The sequence below is a fragment of the Odocoileus virginianus genome, chromosome 16 (genome assembly GCF_023699985.2).
Source record: "Odocoileus virginianus isolate 20LAN1187 ecotype Illinois chromosome 16, Ovbor_1.2, whole genome shotgun sequence".
In the NCBI taxonomy this organism is placed as follows: Eukaryota; Metazoa; Chordata; class Mammalia; order Artiodactyla; family Cervidae; genus Odocoileus; species Odocoileus virginianus.
Genome location: NC_069689.1, coordinates 53,237,449 through 53,254,903, shown reverse-complemented (window position 1 = coordinate 53,254,903; position 17,455 = coordinate 53,237,449). Strand labels below are relative to the sequence as shown.

Sequence of the window (17,455 nt, the reverse complement as noted above, 5' to 3'; positions counted from 1 at the left end):
ACTAACTTAGTACCTTCACACTGAAGGTATCAGGGCCGCCAGGCACAGCCCTCTCCCCCAAGAGGCTGGACCCTGCTGTGGCTGAGGGCGGCATCGAGGACACAGGGCTACGTCCTAACAGCTGTCCTTCCTCTGGGTGAGTCGCTCGGTCGTGTCCGACTCTTTGCGACCCAATGGACTGTAGCCCACCAGGCTCCTCTGTCCATGGGGATTCTCCAGGCAAGAAAACTGGAGTGGGTTGCCATTCTCTTCTCCAGGGGATCTTCCCCAACCAGGGATCGAACCTGGGTCTCTTGCACTGCAGGTGTATTCTTTACCATCTGAGCCACCAGGGAAACCCATTCTCCTGGTATCTGCTTGCAGGCTTTCTTGCTATCTTACCTACCTATACACACACACATATCTATACATCTACACATCCACAAACACACAAACTGATATGGTACTTCTAAATCAGGAGGAAAAGTAAGTTTATAAAAGTTATCCTCATTGCTTTCCTAATAAGAGTGCAGTCAGGCACTGACTGAGTCTCTAATACCCAGCTGAGGGGCTGTTGCTCACTGCCACGCACACAGAAGATGTGTCCAGCAGGGGCAACCCTGGATAGCTCCCGCTCAGCAGACTGCAAGCTCCAGATGAGACCCTCTGACATGACATCCATCACAGGAACAAGACGACTGGGGCTCTAAGTTACAAAGGAGGATGCGTAACACTCTTTAGGGGAAAGAAAAAACAATCAGTGCCTCTCCTGAACTTCCTCACTCTCCCAACCCTAAAAGTTTGAGGGAGAATATACATCGGAATTGCCAAAACCTTTAAATTCTGTATTTTCAAAGTCACTTTTGTCAAGGAGGAGGATAAATACCGCTTTTAACTGTCAGAATCTCAGCTTGTGAGCATGGTATAACTTCTGGGACCTGGCAGGCATCAGAAGTGAAGTCAGTTTATGTAAAACGGCATAGCAGCAACCAAAAACTGGCGGTTTTTTAACATGATCTATTTCAACGAAAAGTGGAATCAATGTTACATAAAAACACTGAAGACAAGAAAAGTTCCAGGAAGAACGGAATCCATTTTGTTCTCTGAAAGCAAATGGTTCAATTGTCAACACTTTTTATGGGTTCCCCCTAAATGTCCCCTCTTTTGTACTCAGATGAAATTTAACCGATTATTAACTTTGAAGCAAGGTTGAGGAAAGACAGAATAAGTTCATTTCCAAACACAAATCAGTATACCTTTAGATGCCTGGAATCGGTCAAAAGCCGTTTCTGGTGGAATTAGCAATGATATAATGACTTTGCAAAGGATTTTTAACAAGTACACAGTTTCCTTTTAATTCCATTAAACGGATAAATGCAACAGTGATTAAGTATTCATTTCACCGTGAACGATAATCTGTTCATTTGGGGGAACTTTGGTTTTTACATTCTTCCCCTCACAGATACGAAGGAATGTATTAGCAATTGCATTTTTTACCTTTGCTTTTGCCACAATGAAAGTCAGAATCAAAATTGTAGCCACACACAGTGACCACATGAATTTTTATCTTTTAAATGTATTTTACTTTGCTCAACATTCCAATAAATTAAAATTTTTGTTGATCTTAACGACTGTCTTCTAATTTATGACACCATTCTATTTCAATTATTTTTAGTCAGGCTCAGATTTTGTGCAACAAGCAAGAAATAAACAAAATGAAGTACATTTAAAACAAAAATGCAACTGCAGTTTCATCACCCTGATTTGTTCTTCCTATCACTCTGTGCTAGAACACAGAATAAATAAAGGCGGGTGAAGATTGTGTTCAAATACTTACCAGGAGCAATGGTCTCCAGCGTATTAGAACTGACCTTCCGAGTACTTGTACAGTGGTGGAGGGTGGAACCCGAAAACACCAAGTAAAAAACTACATCATCTTCAACTTTGTCCTCTTCCGCGAGCAGTACAGTAACAACACAGTCGCCCTAGGAAAGGCGGAGAGAGCAGGTTTGCATTAGTAAGGTTCTCCTGGGGAGCTGATTTTTTTACAAAACATCAAACTGAAAGGGAAATCAATGTATCACACAAACTGCACCCATTCTAGCAAGTTTATACAAATACTGACTGAGCCCTTAATGTGCTGGGAAGTGGTCTAGGCATTGAGGATATGAAACAATCTGTCTTCTTCAGCTTACATTTTAGTGGAGGTGATGAGAAAAACAAGTAAACCAACAAGATATTGGGATATTTACTTGGAAAATTTTTTAAAAGAACATAAAACGGCTCCCTTAAAAAGTTCTGTAAAAATTCCAGGAAAATCTAAAAATAAGGCAGAGAGGATGGAGGAAGTATATTAAACAGCTACATCCTTATACTTCGAATGCCCTTTAACCTCTGTGTTCTGTTTGCCGCAATAACTCTCTAAACTCTACATCCCACGAGTCACTGCCAAGTCCACCCGTTCTCCAGTAAATACGGAGTGCCTCTAAAGAGCTGGCCTGCAAGCAGTAGAGTGCAAAGGACTTGGGCTCAAGATCAATCTGGGTTTAAACTCCATCTAAAAAGATTTTACTTAAATCCTCTAAATCTCAGTTTTCTTGACTGTATAAATGGAGATAATACCTTCTCTTCTTACAGCTAACATGTGAGAACTCTTGAAACACATTCACCACTCAGCCTAGGATAAGACTCTCAACCTGTGAGGATGGGAGGGTTGCTTTTCCAACAATGTGTGTTTCCAGACCATCTGGAATTGCTGTTCTTCTTTATCCCACTCCTCCATCAAGCCATAAATCTAATCCTAGTAACTCTGCCTGTGACTCTGCAACTATTTATAAGTTAAGACATCTTCATCCTTCACTTGCTGATTATCTTCTTCCTGGTAAAGAATTTGCCTGCAATGCAGGAGAATTGGGGTTGATCCCTGGGTCGGGAAGATCCCCTGGAGAAGGGAAGAACTACCCACTCCAGTATTCTTGCCTGGAGAATCCCATGGACAGAGGAGCCTGGTGGGCAGTTCACGGGGCTGTAACTATCATTTTCAATCATCTTCTAACAACTTTTTTTTGGCTACACCACACAACATGCGGGATCTTAAGTTTCCCAACCAGGAACTGAACGCACAGCCCTCTGCAGTGGAAGCTGAGTCCCAAACCACTGGACCACCAGAGAATTCCCTCTTCCAGCAATTTTTATAGATTAATCTTTTTTTAACTGAGATCAGTGGCTAAATTAAATTTATTCTATGAAACAGAGTCCTAATTACCATTCTCCAAAACATTATATAATTTATGTGGTAACCATAAACAAAGGACTTTAAAGCACTGAGGCTTAGGTTGTGTACATCTTTAATGATGTGCTATGGAAAATCTAATTAAGAGAAAGGCCATTTTACCATTAAATAGGGGAGAATTCTCATTACTTACAGCATTTTTTCCCTTTCTACATTAGCAGTAATAAAGCCAATTAAAGAACCATGCCACTCTGTGGCCACAACTTAATGGCCAGCAACAGAACAGAGAAGCAGGTAGTGTTTCAGTCCTTAATGAAAACCAAACATCTGAAAATCAAACTTGGGATCAAGGCTAGTAATACGAATGCTCTGAATTCCAAGTAGTTCCCAGTGCCTCTCTCTAATTTTTTCCCAGAGTTCTATGCAGTGCCCTGTGTCCAACATGGGTTCCAGTCTGCTGTAAGAAGTCAGAATGAACTACAAATAAGCTGTAACCTACCAAGACTGATGAACTGGAAAGTTCCCAAGCACCCTAACACAGGAATAGCACGGTCAGTACAACAGCATTACCACTGACTTCAGACACTATTTAAACTTTAGAACTTGTAAGTCCCTATTTTGGAAATGTTTTTGAAAAGTTTAAGCTGGTAAAATGTTTACTATCCTTTGGCACAATAAACTACAACCAGAAAAATGTCTGCAGCATACAGAGAAGAATCAATTTTTCAAGGTATTGAAATATCACTATAACCTGAAAAAAAAATTACTCAAAGTTCTAAAGTTTCCTTTTTTAGAGCACAGGCTGGCAAAGTATGAGCCACGGGTCAAGTCCGGCACTCTCGTTTGTGTGCGACTCACAAGCTGGGAAAGGCTTTACATTTTTAAGTGGTTGAAAAGAATAAATAAATGTGTGTGTGTGTATGTATATATATTTATGTGTGTGTGTACACACACACGCGCGCGCGTGAGTGCCAAGTTGCTTCAGTTGCATCCAACTCTTTGTGACCCCATGGACTACAGCCCATCAGGCTCCTCAGTCCACAGGATTCTCCAGGCAAGAATGCTGGAGTGGGTAGCCATGCCTTCTTCCAGGGGATCTCCCCAACCCAGGGATCGAACCCGTGTCTCCTGCACTGGAGGCAGATTCTTTACTGCTGAGCCACCGGGGAAGGGAAATATATATACATATATACAAACACACACACACACACACACACACACGTATGTATATATATGGAAAAGTAAATGGCAACCCACTCCAGTATTCTTCCCTAGGAATTCCCATGGACAGAGGAGCCTGGTGGGCTACAGTCCATGGTGTTGCAAAAGAGTCGGACATGACTTAGCATTTAAACACACACACACACACACACACTTAGGACTCATAAGCCCCTATTTTGGAAACATTTTTGAAAAATTGAGGCTGGTAAACTACCCTTTGGCATGATAAAACTACAACCAGTTAAAATGTCTGCAGCATACAAAGAAGAATCAATTTTTCAAGGTATTGAAATCACTATAAACTGGAAAAAAAAAAATGCTACTCAAAGTGCTGAAGTGTCCTTCTTGGAGCACAGGTTGGCAAGTAAGAGCCACGGGCCAGGCCCAGGCCTCCGCTGGTTTGTGCGTGGCTCACGCACATTGACACGGGAAAATGCTATGACATTCAGACTTCGGTATCCATAAATAAAATTTTATTGAAACACAGTCATGTCATTTGTTTACAGTGTCTGTGGCTACTTTCACAATACAATGGGCCATCAAAGAGTTGACTTTGCTCTGTCACTTAAGTTGTATCTGACTCTTTGCAACTCTGTGGACTGTAGCCCGCCAAGCTCCTGTCTCTGGGATTCCCAGGCAAGAATACTGGAGTGGGTTGTCATTTCCTACTCCAGGGAATCTTCATGACCCAAGGATTGAACCCGAGTCTCCTACCTGCATCTCCTGCATTAGCAGGCAGCTTTTTTACCGTCTGAGCTAGCAAGGAAGCCCACTGAAAAGCTGAGTTATTGCAAAAGAGATCACAGAGTCTGCAAGCCTCAACTATTTACAATGTGGACTTTTGCAGGGGGAAAAAAGTATGTTTTTCACTTAGATATCTAACCTGAAATTCAAGGAATACATCTTTTTTCAAAATCAAAAAGGTCCTCTCCACAAAAGCCCCAACATCTTGCCATGCAACTTTCTGTGCCCAAGACACTAGCGACACCTGGGGCCTTCTCTTAACTGCGGCCAGAAGGGATGGCTAATAAGCAGTTGAAATTCCTTTTAACAAAGCTTTCAGGATCAACCTCTTTTTTCATTCCCAAGACAAAAGTAAGTTTTAAATTGCTTCCATAGCTCTATTTTTTTTTTTTAACACTGAGTCAGCTACCCACAATATTAAATAGAAGTGAACACAGAAGCCTAATTCACCTCAAACTCACTTGAAGTTTAGGTTCTGAAGGCATCTGGAATTAAAGCATCTGTTCTCCATGAAGGAATATTCTCAGCACTCTGATAAAGTTGCTAGGAGCAAACAATAAACATTTGGACTCCGCATTTCAGCCACATGACTCCTGTTTTACTGCAGTAGTAACCAGACACTTAGAACTATTCGAGATGGCCTTAGAATAGGCGATTAAAAAATAAAAATGGAAAACAGGTCTAAGTAAGAAGCTCAGTTGAGGTGGTCGTTTTGATCACACCTTCCCCAAGAGATAACCTGGTGATGGATCTTGCTGCTCAGGGGAAGGACAGGCCGGCCCCGAGGAACAGACAGGTCAACCAATCCAGGCTGCTAACCAGTTAACACGTCTGTTGTGTTTTTACCTATAACAGATAACTTATTAACAAGGAAAACTTCCAAGACATTCTTGATGAAAATTTTAGTTTGACCCAATCCCAAGAAGAGAACGCATCTATATCTGCATTTCTCTAGTAATCTGAACTCAAAAACCATGGCGTATTATTACAAAAATATCCCATGTTTTTTCTTTCATGAGAAATGTATCCTTGAACCTGACCATTTCTCCAGGGTCCTAACTAGTTTTGCTGACAAATGACACAAGAACTAATGGAAAGTGCCATCTACACCAGGCCTCATTTTGTAACTCACAGGTGATCCCCGATAGATAAATGCATTGTAATTCTAAATGACATGGATAATCACTTACATAGCTTTAAACGGTAGCTATGGTCTCCGTTCCCCATCTTTAACTCATTTACATTGTAGATAAACTATGAATAGAACTAAAATCATCTTTATGTACCTACTAATAATCAGGAAAAAAAATTTATTTTCCACTTAGATTTCTATCCTGGAGTCCTAAGAATAAATCTTCTTTTCTAGATCAAGGATTCTCTCTCTGCATTAGGCCTACCATCTTGCTGAGAGTCTCTCCTTGCCCCAAGATACCAGTCGTGTCTGGGACCTGCCTTTAACTGGAGGTGGTAACTGCCTTTAACTGGGGACAGTACCGTGACGGGGACAAACTGGATGGGGCAGAGAAGAGCATCTGAGGCATGGGAAGGAGCGACCCTCGGCGTGGGGACAGACAAGGCCCTGGAAGCAGGCAAGGTGCTGGGTTCCTGTGGGAGGAACACTAAAAGAAAGGACGGCGCTGATCTCAAAGACAGCAAGACAGTGTCAGTCACAAGGTTCCGAAAGGTGGGCCCCTTCAGCAGCAAGATAACTGACGTGGAACGTGTGCTGGAGCTGGCCTGTACAGGCCTGTGAGGGCACATCACGTCTTCAGGAATCCCACAAGCCAGCTGCTAGACACGGCCACTATTAAAAGTATATGATCTTTGCTTTCCTGAATGGAGAAAGTAGTATCAACACATATAGGCTATCACGTATAAAATGGGTAGATGTGAGAAGCTGCCGAGTAACACTAGGAGCCCATCCCGGCGCTGTGATGACCCAGAGGGGCGGGATGGGAGGAGGCTCAGAGGGAGGGGATATGTGCATCATTATGGCTGATTCTCCTTGCTGTACCTCGGAAACCAAGACAACACTGTAAAAATTAAAAAACAAACAAAAAAACAGACATGTAATTAAATGCCAGATGAAATGCAAAAAAAAAAAGTAAATGATTTAAATTTATAATTATGTAAATATTAAAGAGATGTAACAAACCCTCAAAACATCCTGTTGTAGTTCTTTTGCCACCTGAATAAGTGGCACAAAACCATGAAATGAACTAACATCGCCTGTCTCCTGATCCTACCCGCTGAGGACACAGCATCGCAGTGCTCCTATTAAACAATGCATGCCCTCGACTGAGTCAGAAGAAAACATCACACACAATCAGACTGAGAGGCTTTCTATTAAAAAAAAAAAAAAAAGTTGATCTGAACCTTTCAAAAATGTCACTAATGAAAGACTCAGATTAAGAAGACTGAAAAGACTTTCCAACTAAATGCGGTGCATGGTCCTAGGCTGGATCCTGAACAACAAACTGCTTTGCTATTAAGGACATTAATGGGACATGTGTCCAGATTTAAATGAGGTTTACTATACGTCATTTAACATTAACATTGGTATATCTAACACTGTACCAGTGTTAGAATTTTCCTGATTTTGATAACTGTGCCGTGATTTATATGATCCCTGTTCTTAACACACACAGTGAAGTATCTGGGGTAAAGGAGTATGGCTATAGGTTACTCTCAAATGATTGGGGGGGGGGGGGAGAATGATTAAGCAAATGAGGCAGAATGTTAACAGTTGGTGAAGCTGGGTTTAAAGCATACGGGATTTCTTTGTACTATTCTTAAACCTTTACTGTAAACTTGAAATCATTTTAAAATAAAGTTTTCAAGAAACAATTTTTCAAATAATTTATATGGCCAGATATTCAAAGTTAAAATGTGCAAAATTAAGTTCCATTTCTGAGGCTTTAAAAATTTTTTTTAACATCTTGCACTAACCTTGGTCACTAATACCATTCTCTACTAAAAGGAACCAAGGCTGCTGGAAGATGGCTGTTTCCAGGTCTAAGTCAAGAGTATGTCAAGATGAGCTTGGAACATTTAGCTTTGACAGAAAGTAAGGAAACGTCCTCCTCCCTCCCCCATAAAAGGACAGGAACATGCTGACATGATGCACGTTGACATGGCTTCCTCTGGCCAAATCTGGGACAATATTAGACCAAACTGTCAATGAAGAACAGTAATGAATTATAAACAATAAAAAACAAAAAAGGAAGGAAGCCATGACTCTATACCAACAATAGACAAATAAAGAGGAGAAAGGTGAGCGCCTTCATATATGGGAATGAGGAAGGCTGATGGTCACAGTGGGAAGAATGTCAAACTAATGAAAGTACTATCATTTTGCCATCATAATGGGAGAGATTGAGTCTGGCAAAAACTTTCAGTGAGTCCTCAAGTCAGGGGAAAATTCTGATGAGGAACAAGCTATTTACCTTGTCTTCAAAGTGTCTCCCCAGGCTGTCATGTTACGCGGCAGCCTGGACGCGAGGGCAGCTTGGGGGAGAACAGATACACGCACGTGGACTGCTGAGTCCTTCACTGTTCACCAGAGGCTATCACAGAACTGCTAACCAGCTGCACTCCAATATAAAGTTTAAAGAAAAGAAAAAAAAGAGGGGTACTGTATTTGTGGACTCGTCTCAGATAACGAAGGCTGAGAGAGACATGACTGCTAAAAACAGTAATTAGCTCTACTGTGATTTATAGGAGAAAAGCTCCTGCCTTAGGAAATTCACACTGAAGCATGTAAGGGGTAAAAATCCATTGCATATGGCACTTAGGCAAGACAATAAAGGAAACACTGTGTGTGTGTACAGGTTTTTAGAGAGTACGAAAGATAAATCAAACGGGGCAGAATGTTTGCGAGTGCTAATTGCCCTGAATGACTAGCATCGGGGTATTCTTTGCCCTGACTGTTTTTTTTAACAACTTCTTATGAATTTCAAATTATTTCCACACATAAGATTTTAAAAACAAAGATAAGGGGAAAATGTTTAATTCACAAAGGTTTAAAGGACTCACAGACTAGAGATATGGCAAGCTCAGTCAACACAGATGTGGACAAAGGTCTACGCCGACAGCAAACTGTTTATACAGTTCCCCTGGTGCTCCAGCCCAGGCTGAGAGTGTGGAGCACCCCCTCCCCATGCACAAATGCCTCTCACCCAACAAGAGAGGACAAATAACTAACACACCACAGCAACCATTTTAATCACTAAATTAGTTTTCTACAAACAATAAATACACAGGAGCCTGGTGACAGGAGAAAGGGACGCGGGCTCACCACAACCATTTTCTGAGCGCCCCCTGCAGGTCAGAGGCAGGACCAGCTGCTTTGCAAACTCAACCAAGTATTTGCAAAGCAAATTTCTTTACCCTTCTTGGAGATGAGAAGAGCAGCCCAGAGGACGTTAACGTTTAAGAACACATCTGGAAAAGGCTAAAGCTGGGATTCAAATCCAAGTAGGATTCCAAAGTCTCTATTCCTTCCACAATTCTGACACCAAGGTTAGTGCAGGAAACAGAAAGGAGAGAAACGCAAAGAGGTAATTCTCAGAAGAAACACACGTTCAAGAGCAAGCAACAGACACCCGAAGGTCTGCAGGTAGAGGGAAAAGGGTGCTGAAAACAAGGGAGACGGAGGATCCGGAGGTGACGTGGGAGAGTTCAGGCAGGAGACAAGCTGAAACTGAGGGTAAACTCAAACTCAGGCACACCGGCTGCCTGGCCCCAAGGCTGTGTGACAAAGCCGAAGAGTGCGTGTAAATGTACACTCAGCACACGAGGGCTTCCCCGGAGCCTCAGCAGCAAGACTCCACGGGCAGCGCAGGTGCTGCAGGAGATGCAAGTTTGACCCCTGGGTCGGGAAGATCCCCTGGAGGAGGGTATGGCAACGACTCCAGTATTCTTGCCTGGGCAATCCCATGGACAGGGCGCCTGGCGGGCTGCAGTCCATGGGGTCACACAGTCAGACATGACGTGACTGTGCATGCACACACACAGCCCACTATGTTGTACGTGTGTCTCATCAACATCTAAAGTTTATGGAAAGCAAGAACTGTGTCTCAGGGGGCACTGCACACAGTGTCTTTGTAGCAACAAGAAGCTTCTCAGTAACTACATGAATAAACGAACGGAGCAGGTAGCAGTTTACACAGAATATTAATGACAAGCCAAAACATTCATATTTGAACCTGAATGTAGGCAAGAAAAAGAAAGAAAAAACAGCTTTGAGTGGTATGTTTTGGGAGAAAATTGGATGTAGTGAATGTTCTGGGAAGGTTTATCTCTCAGAAGTATTCTAAGAAGGAAAAAGAGAACAGAGGCAAGAAAACCAGTCTAGGAAAATATTACAAAAACACAGTGCAAGGAAGCAAAAGGTACTTAAACTACTCTGGCACCAAGATGACCTAAAAAGAAATAAATGTGAGAAAGGCATGTGGCTGAAAATAATTTGATGAAATATGACAGCTGACGATGGGAGCTGGACAAATATAGGAAGAGAATAGACATGAAGCAACACTAGGAGAAAAAAATGGGTATCTCTCCAAGGAAAAATGGGAGGGGGCTGTGAGAATGATTTGTGAGAAAGTGGATGATAAGCTTTAAACGTCAACTTTCATCTACCAGCAGGAGGGGAAACTGTAGACATCATATAGACAGGACATGCACGTGCTCAGTCATATCCGACTGCAACCCCATGGACTGCAGCCCGCCAGGTTCCTCTGGCCAAGCAGGACAGGGTATCAGAAAAGGTCTGGGTTGGTGAGGCAGATCTGAGAGTCAACCCACACTAAGTTAAGAAGCCTTGCCAGCAATGAGGTCGCCATGGTAACAGAGAGCCAAGGCCTGACCCCAGGTTCCTGTAGAGGAGGGCAGGGAGGGACAGACCACGCAAGGACAGGCCAGCCAGAGAAGAGAAGAAATCAAGGAACACAGCATCAGTGATGCTAAAGGAGGTGAGGGGTAAAGGATCGGCAGCTTTAAAAGCAATGATGTTTAAGCAGTCTTCAGAACACACAGGGGAGGAGAGTTGGGAAGACAGGAAAGCGGCAAACTCAAGAACTGTTTCATTTTTCTCCAGCCTTAAATGGGTCTTTTCACAACAGACTATTCCAGGCCCTCAACCCCAGCAATAAGCTCCTCTGGACCCAACAGGAACTGAAACGCAAATGCCATCAAGGAAGAGTATGAGGCTGACCATACTTCTCTCTGTTTAACGGCAGCCGCAAGCGAGTCCTCTCTAGCCCAAAACTTAAAATACGGAGATTTCTTTTTCATCTTGCATACTCCAGACAGCTCACAACTAAAATAAATATCACTTCCTAGATTCGTGATACAGTTAATTTCCAACCATCAAAAATATTTCAAATTTCTCTTTACTTTAACCATTTTGTTAATAATAACCTCAGTAACTACAAAAGTCTTTGTATTTTTTCCGAGATCTATCACTCACAATCACTGATCTGTACTAATGAGGTAGAAAGCCAGACTGAACTAATGAAAGTTAAAGGACTTTCAGAGGACTTATTGCTATCAAATATACTATAGGACCACTAGCCATCAGTTATTGGGGTTATTTTTAAAATAGGAATATTTGAAATTTTAATGCTGATATGTAAATAAGCCTTAAAATACTTGAAAATATTTTATTACTTGAAACATTTCCTTGAGTGTGTTTTATTAGTTCATAACTTTTTACTGCTAGTATAAATTTTTATTCCAGCCTATCCATCAAGTAGATAAGTTAAACAGTTGAAAGATATTTAACAGCCCAATATTAATGTGTTCGTTCCCTTCCCTTCTGCCCTGTTCCCATTACCAAAGCCTTAAGTTATTCATCCAGTGATGCTTAACAAGCACACAGTGCCTCTGTTTAATACAGTTCGTCTCTGGTATCAACTGGTACTAGAATTATAAATACTTCCTGTCTGCCAGGAGCCTAGACAGACACGTCTATGGACGGAAGGCCACCCTGTAAGTGCTCTAATTAGCATAAACACAAGCGTCTCGTCCCTAGGCACCCATACTCTGTCCTGAGGTAGGTATGAGGAAAGCCTCTCCAGGGAAGTGGCTGCGCCCGAGTCTGCTCATGGCTCAGGACAGATCACCCAGGGAGGAAAGGGTCTTCTGAACGCTTAGCCATTTACAGTGGAGTTGGGGCTGGGCCCTCATCCAGCTCATCTCTGTACATGCAACATCTCTTCAGAAGGCCTGAGACATCGCAAGTGCTTAATGTCTGCTGGGCTGAACCAAAAACATGTCATCCTTTTGCAAAAGCAAACTGTAAAATGCCACAAATTAAACCCAACACTAAGTCTGTCTTCCTTATCACTCACTTAACAGTGGTGGAGCATTTGGGGAGAGCACTAATGGCATCTAGAGGAAGAGATGGTTGGATGGCATCACCAACTCAATGCACATGAGTCTGAGCAAGCTCGGGGAGTTGGTGATGGACAGGGAAGCCTGACATGCTGCAGTCCATGGGGCTGCAAAGAGTCGGATATGACTGAGCAAATGAAAAACAACAAATATTAGAAACTACTGTAACCATTTTATATGACATTTGAAGTTAGTTTTTGTTTCAACCAGGCTAATCTTTTGCCAGATAAAGATACAGGTCAGTGAAATCCCTATAACCTGCTTTCATTTTTGATCATATGTTTATATTCCAGCCAAAAGGCATTCCCCTTCCCAGTGCTAACATTAAACTATTAAATATTACTAGCAATTATGATCAAAATTCATATTGTCTTCCAGCTTCATAATTTTGCAACACTACAGTGGAGTTGCTCAGTCCTGTCCGACTCTCTGTGACCCCATGGACTGTAGCCTACCAGGCTCCTCCATCCATGGGATTCTCCAGGCAAGAGCACTGGAGTGGGCTGCCACTTGCTTCTCCAGGGGATCTTCCCGACCCAGGGATCAGACCCAGGTCTCCCGCACTGCAGACAGAGGCTTTACCGTCCTAGTCACTAGAGAAGTCCCAAGACGCACATAAACACTTGAAAGGTCTCCAAGCGCCACCGACGCGGGCCGTCAAATACACGCCAGTAGATGGCGCTCAATTTGTCTGCAGAGTGCTCCGTATGGACTGGTTTTAAGGACTGCTCTCTCAGAACAGGGAGGAATCTTGAAACTTCAGTTGGAAAAGGAATCAAAATTACAAAAAGCTTGGAAATCATTTAATGTATGGACCCCTTGATGTTTAAGGAAAGTGTTCCTTAAAAAGAACTTTTTTACAACTCTAAGAGGATGAGCTTTTTGTTTCGATGCACAGCCCTACCTCTCAGTCTATTCCTGTTAATAAGCAAAGCTAAATTGGTCGAAGGGTGTTGGCTGGTGGCTTTAAAAAACAGCCTCACCCTCTCACAAATGTTTCACAACTCTGGAACTGCTCGAGTATTTGGGTCAACACTTAAAGAGACAGTCCCCCTTTCCTAACAGGTCCAGGTGTTTGGTTAAAATGCAGACACCATGAGGATTTTTTTCAATTAATTCTTGACAGAACATCTCTCTCTTCCTTCTCTGTCCTCCCAGGAAGCAGATGATTGAAGTGGGGGCATTCTATCATTAAAATCTGGCAATTGGACTTGTGTTCTATCTCCCACACTTATTTGTGTAGCTTCCTCGGCTATCCTTGATCAGGTCTCTTTCTTTCCTCTAAAGGCATCTATGAAACTGGGTCTCCAGGCTTCCAGACTCACCCTCCAAACAATACAAGGCAAAAGGACAAATCTCCAAAATACAATCTAGTCAAGTTACTCTCCTGAGACTCATGGGCGACCAACAGGATGACGTCCTAACTCTCGAGCGTGTCCCTTCAACTTGCAGGAAACGAGGTTCCCCTCAACACGGCCCTTGCTCCCCAGCCGCCTCTGCCGCCCAGAGCCCCTCCCGCCGTTATCCGTGGACCAACTCTTACGATCCTATGCACTGTAGCCCCCCAGGCGCCTCTGCTCATGGGATTCTCTAGGCGAGAATACTGGAGTGGGTTGCCATGCCCTTCTTCTCTACCCAGGGATCGAACCCCGGTCTCCTGAGTTGCAGGAGGGTTCTTTACCGACCGAGGCACCAGGGAAGCGCTGCACAAACCCTGCAAGCGCACAACACACGGACGGTAGAACACGTCAGCAGGCTGAAGCCTCACTCTGACTACGTGAGTCTCGCCACCTGGCCACATGGCTGCCTCCACCTGTCACGTCCTCCTCTCACGTGACCGATGACGCCCAGGAGGGGAGGGTGTGAAACCAGCCCCACCTTTCTATTCCGAGGACTCACCTGGTCTCCTTCCTCGGGTGGAAGGCCTGCCTGCTGATCTAACACACGGTGCCTCCCTCTGGGCGTGGAGGCCAAGGTCTCCGATTCCTGTCCTGTCTGTGCAACGGGCAGTGTCTCCATGGGGGGAACCAGTGGGTCCAGGGCACCTGCTCAGATCTCACTCCCAGCCCAGGATGCGAGACCATGAAGAGAGACAATCAAAGCTGGAAGCGGGGACACTGTCAACTACACCAAGATTTAGGAAAGTGGTAGTTGCTCAGTCGTGTCCAACGCTCTATGACCCCATGAACTGTCCAGGGAATTCTCTAGACAAGAAAACTGCAGTAGGGTGCCATTTCCTTCTGCAGGGGGTCCTCCTGACCCAGGGACTGAAGCCGGGTCTTCTGCACTGTAGACAAGTTCTTTACCATCTTTAGGAGGGAAGACGCAAATACAGAATGGGGGGCATCACTGTGGAGGGGAAACCAGGGGCCCCAAGTCCCGTGACTCAGAACTCCAACGTCAGTTGCTATCAGCTCTGGGATTCTTCTGAGAACCACTCAAGTCCTTCTGGGGAACCACAAAATTGTGAGCTCCACAAGGGTAGAAACTGTATTACTACATTCACATATTTTGAAGTGCATGAAATAATTTAATAATGGCTCTTTCATCATGTGCTAACTATAACAAACCAGCACGACTCTCTTAAACAGATTAGGGTCACTATTTAACCCAAAGTACTAGTATTTCAACAAGTACCCAGCATACAGCAGACATCAAACACATGTCCCCACTCATTCAAAGTAAACAAAAATATCCCACATTTCAGAATCTCCATGTTTTTACTTTCCCTTATACTCTCCTCTAGTAAAATATTTCTCAAAGTAAAACAAAGTAATAAATTTTACTGTTTTTTAAATTTAATTACAGGTGAAGGATTTTAACTGCATGGCAAAATCGGTTTTATGACACCCTCTGAAAAGCACTCAACAAAGACATGTAGAAAAAAAATTTAAAACTTGATTAGCTTTAAAGGTAAATTATGAAGCCTTCTTAAAGCTGGCTAAATATTCTAACTGATATTGAATAGCTATATGGACACTGAATGATCCACAATACTTAAAAATCATAAAGTAGTAGGAAGAAATAGTCTACCATTTCAGATAACAGCAAAATTACCACAGTTCAAAAGCATCAGTTCTTCAGCTTTCAGCCTTCTTTATAGTCCAGCTCTCACACTGATACATGACTACTGGGGAAAGCACAGCTTTGACTATACAGACCTTTCTCTGCTTTTTAATATTCTGTCTAGGTTTGTCGTTGGGAGGATCCCTGAAGAAGGGAACAGCTACCAACTCCAATATTCTGGCCTGGAGAATTCCATGGACAGAGGATCCTGGCAGGCTTACAGTCCACGGGGTCGCAAAGAGTCAGACAGGACTGAGCGACTTTCACTTTCAACCACAGGTGTACATATGTCCCCTCCCTCTTGAATCTCCCTCCCACCTCCCGCCCATGGCTGTCATTTTTTAAATCACATTTAGCCTTCACAGAAAGCCTGTAATTCTGGCATTATCCTGCTGAATTTTACAGAGGAAGACTGTAAGGCTCCCACAGCTGATTAGTACTAGAGCAGGAATTTCACCTCTGTCTACTTGACGCCTACAAGGAAGTTACATTTCTCGACCCGGGCTCTCCAAGTGTTGTCCCAGAACCAAAGAATCACCCAGAAGTTAATTAAAAATACATGCTTTCAGCCCTCCCCAAAATTAAAGAGCAACAAAAAATGAGGCCCCTTAGGATTACCATTTTTTCCCTTAATATATATATTTTACTGACGTATAGCTGACTGTTTCAAGTGCGAAGCAAGGTGATTCAGCTATACATATGCACATATATTATTTTTCAGATTATTTCCCATTATAGGTCATTAAAAGATATTGACTATAGCTCCCTCTGCAACAGAGTAAATCTTTATTGCTTGTTGCCTATTTGTTTTTTTAATTAGAAACCAGCATCCTATTCATACTACGTCCAACAAGTGGAGTCACAGCGTGTCACAAACTTTTTAGCGAGGCAAAAATTCATTCATAAGGATTACCATTTTCATACCACCTGCATTTCTGCTGCCTTCTCCTGCATACACATGAACTACAGCAAGTAAGAGATGAAGAACCAAATCATCTTTAATCAAATAGAAGTGAGGAATGCAGGAAGTGAGTAGAGAGGAATGCACCATCATAAGGGGAAGTTAAGATCACCTCTGACGTTTAACTAGATGAAGATGATAACAGGAACAGCAGAAAGTAAGTCCACAGTCAGATCGATGGATCCCACAGACCAAAAAGGGAATGTACCAGTGCCTGGGTTCAGTTCAGTTCAGTCGCTCAGTCGTGTTAGACTCTCTGCGACCCCATGGACTGCAGCACACCAGGCCTCCCTGTCCACGGGATTCTCCAGGCAAGAGGGATGGGTTGCCACGCCCTCCTCTCCAGGGGATTGTCTGGATCCAGGGATCAACCCTGAGTCTCCTGGGCCTCCAGCACTGCAGGTGGATTCTTCACCACTGCACTGCCTGGGAAGCCCGGAACAGCTTTAACTCTGTTTAATCAAAAACACTGAGGGCCTCTTATGTGCAAGGTACTGTGACAGACGCTGAAGTGAGAGCAACAAAAACAATTCTGTCCAATTTAATCTGCAGGAAAGGGGCTTTTAAGACCATCCTTTTTGTTTACTGGTTCATTCTTAAAATACTGGGGTGCAACAGAATCATCTGGAGGGCTTATTTAAAAGTGGCTTGCAAGGTAATGTGCTGCGGAATCAATGACCACCACAACCAAATAACTGGAATTGTTTACAAACAATCTACAGTCTGAGATTTTTATCAGTGAAGTTATATGAACAGGGTTTCCCTGGTGGCTCGGCTGGTAAAGAATCTGCCTGCAATGCGGGAGACTTGGGTTCGATCCCTGGGTTAGGAAGATCCACCGGAGAAGGGAACGGCTA

General features: G+C 43.2%; 1 protein-coding gene across 7 annotated transcripts in view; it reads right to left on the bottom strand.

The window, feature by feature from the left end:
* Positions 1-17,455, bottom strand: part of AKAP13 (A-kinase anchoring protein 13) — a 314,021-nt gene that overhangs the window by 196,392 nt on the left and 100,174 nt on the right. For all 7 annotated transcript variants that reach the window (XM_070478204.1, XM_070478206.1, XM_070478207.1 and 4 more), the window contains exon 3: positions 1,817-1,964. In XM_070478204.1, coding sequence (XP_070334305.1) covers positions 1,817-1,964 — 148 coding nt within the window. The remainder of the gene's footprint in view (positions 1-1,816; positions 1,965-17,455) is intronic.